General features: G+C 29.9%; 1 protein-coding gene across 1 annotated transcript; it reads right to left on the bottom strand.

Moving 5' to 3' along the window:
* Positions 1-162: 162 nt before the first annotated feature.
* Positions 163-2,250, bottom strand: GLC3 (1,4-alpha-glucan branching enzyme; the record flags this gene model as incomplete). Its single annotated transcript, XM_011273551.1, has 1 exon — positions 163-2,250. The coding sequence occupies one exon, from the start codon at positions 2,248-2,250 to the stop codon at positions 163-165; it is 2,088 nt and encodes a 695-aa protein (XP_011271853.1).
* Between the last annotated feature and the right edge of the window lie 219 nt (positions 2,251-2,469).

The raw sequence follows: 2,469 nt of genomic DNA, 5'->3' as shown, positions 1-2,469 counted from the left end.
GTATATATAAACGATTGATAGCAAAATATTTATTAGCAAGTATAATATGATAATTTAATCATATTAGAACTGAAGTTGTATAATAGTGAAAGCATAAATAACTAGCAAAAATGGATGATTTGATGATTAACTCACTCAATGAATAATCTCTAATTTTTCTTTTTAATTAATTGTGTTTTCTAATCCCAAAACCAAAACAGTTCTTGAAGGAATATAAACTTGTAAAAAGTTTTTTCTATTATTCCAAGCTAAATCAGTTGTGAAAAATCTTGAAGCTTCATTATCAACACGACCATGACCACCATATTGACTATCATCTGAGTTCAAAACAATACGATAAACACCACCAGTTTCAACACCAACTCTATAATCTGTGAATGATTGAGTTGGATTCAAATTGAAAATGAATAATAATCCAGCTTTTTCATAAACTAAAACTTGATCAGATTCATTCTTAAGTGAAATATAAGTATCTTTTTTATGTAACCAACCATATTTAGATTCTAAATGTTGCATTGCAGCATCAAATTTGTATAAAAATTTATATCTTAATAAATCATCACCTGGTAAATTGAATTGTCTTCTTGCATAATGATAACTATCACCATTATTAGCATTTGGGAAATCTAACCATTCTGGATGTCCAAATTCATTACCTTCAAAATTTAAGTATCCTTCACCACCTAAAGAATGAGTCAATAATCTTATGATTTTATGTAACGATAACCCACGATCAATAACAGGTGTCAATGGTGATAATGTGCTCATATTTGTATACATTTCAGCATCCATTAACCAAAATGCTAAAGTTTTATCACCAACTAATGCTTGGTCATGAGATTCACAATATCCAATAGCTTTTTCTGTATAACGTCTATTGGTTAAAGTATGAACAATCTTATTTATATCCCAATCTTCATCTTTTTGTTCTTTAAGAATCTTAATCCACATATCTGGTAAGGCCATTGCTAATCTATAATCGAATCCAACACCTCCAGCAGATCTTGGTGTACCTAAAGTTGGCATACCTGAAACATCTTCAGCAATTGAAATGAAATTTGTTCCTTCTTCTTTAGCAACCAAATTAATTAAATCATTAGCCAACATCAAATATGTAATAGCTTCATAATCAACTGCAGAATTTTCATGTAAATATTCGTTATAATCACCACTGAATGCACCACCAGCACCAACACCATGATGTAAATAAAGCATTGAAGTAACACCATCGAATCTAAAACCATCAAATTTGTAAACATCTAAATAAAATTTTAAATTTGATAACAAGAATCTTAAAACTTCATATTTACCATAATTAAATAATCTTGAATCCCATAAAGGATGTGAACCTTTTCCACCACTATGGAAATATTGATATTCAGTACCATCAAAGTTATTAAGACCATCATCAACATTTTTAGAAGCATGTGAATGAACAACATCTAATAAAACAACAATACCTAATCCATGAGCAGTATCAATCAATTCTTTCAAATCTTCTGGTGTACCAAATCTTGAACTAATAGCAAAGAAATTTGTAACTTGATAACCAAATGATGCATAATAAGCATGTTCCATAATTGCCATTAATTGAACAGTATTATAACCTAATTCTTTGATTTTTGGTAAAATATTTTGAGTAAATTCTTTATATGAACCAATTTTTGGTTCAGGAGTTGAGATACCAATATGAGCTTCATAAATTCTTAAACTTTCACCTGGAATTGGTCTCTTATTTTTAAATTCATATTTATGTTCAGGATTCCAAAATCTTGCTTCAAATGCAACTTCTTTTGATTCTTTTGGTGGTTGAGTTGCTCTTGTGATCCATGCTGGTAATCTATAAATCCATTCACCAGATGGTAAAACTAAAAGAATTTTAATTCTTGAATCATGAGGAATTGTTCCTTTTGGTAAAGTTATATTAAAGACACCATATTCATCCTTGGTTAATTGATAACGATTTGAACCTTCTGTAGACCAATTATTGAAATCACCAACTAAGAAAGCTTCTTTAGCATTTGGCGCCCATTCTTTATAATTGACATTACCAGTTTTGGAATCAACTTGGAATCCATAATCTTTATAAGAATCAGCAAACTTAACTAAACCACCTTCAGTTTGTTCAAATTTTTGTAACCAATCATCAGCCAATTGCCTTCTCTTAGCCAATTCATTAGCAAAAGGGGTTAACCATGGGTCAGCATCAATGGCTCCTTTGACAGATGGAGGAATGTTTGAGGTAGACATTGTTTGAGTTTATAACAATAGGATAATTTCCTTAGTTGTCTGTGGGTCTTCTTTAATGTTGAACACAGGGGGTAAACTCTTTGTTGTAATTAACCGAGAAGAGATTAATAGAACCAGATAAGCCAGCTTGAGCAATTAAATGGTAATGAGTAAATTTATTGCAATTGAATAACAATTAATTATGAAAATGTTATCTTCTTAATTTAATTATTTGTAAAA

Source organism: Wickerhamomyces ciferrii, contig 00237 (assembly GCF_000313485.1).
Source record: "Wickerhamomyces ciferrii WGS project CAIF00000000 data, strain NRRL Y-1031 F-60-10, contig 00237, whole genome shotgun sequence".
Classification (NCBI taxonomy): domain Eukaryota; kingdom Fungi; phylum Ascomycota; class Saccharomycetes; order Phaffomycetales; family Wickerhamomycetaceae; genus Hansenula; species Hansenula ciferrii.
This window is presented reverse-complemented; position numbering and strand designations above follow the sequence as displayed.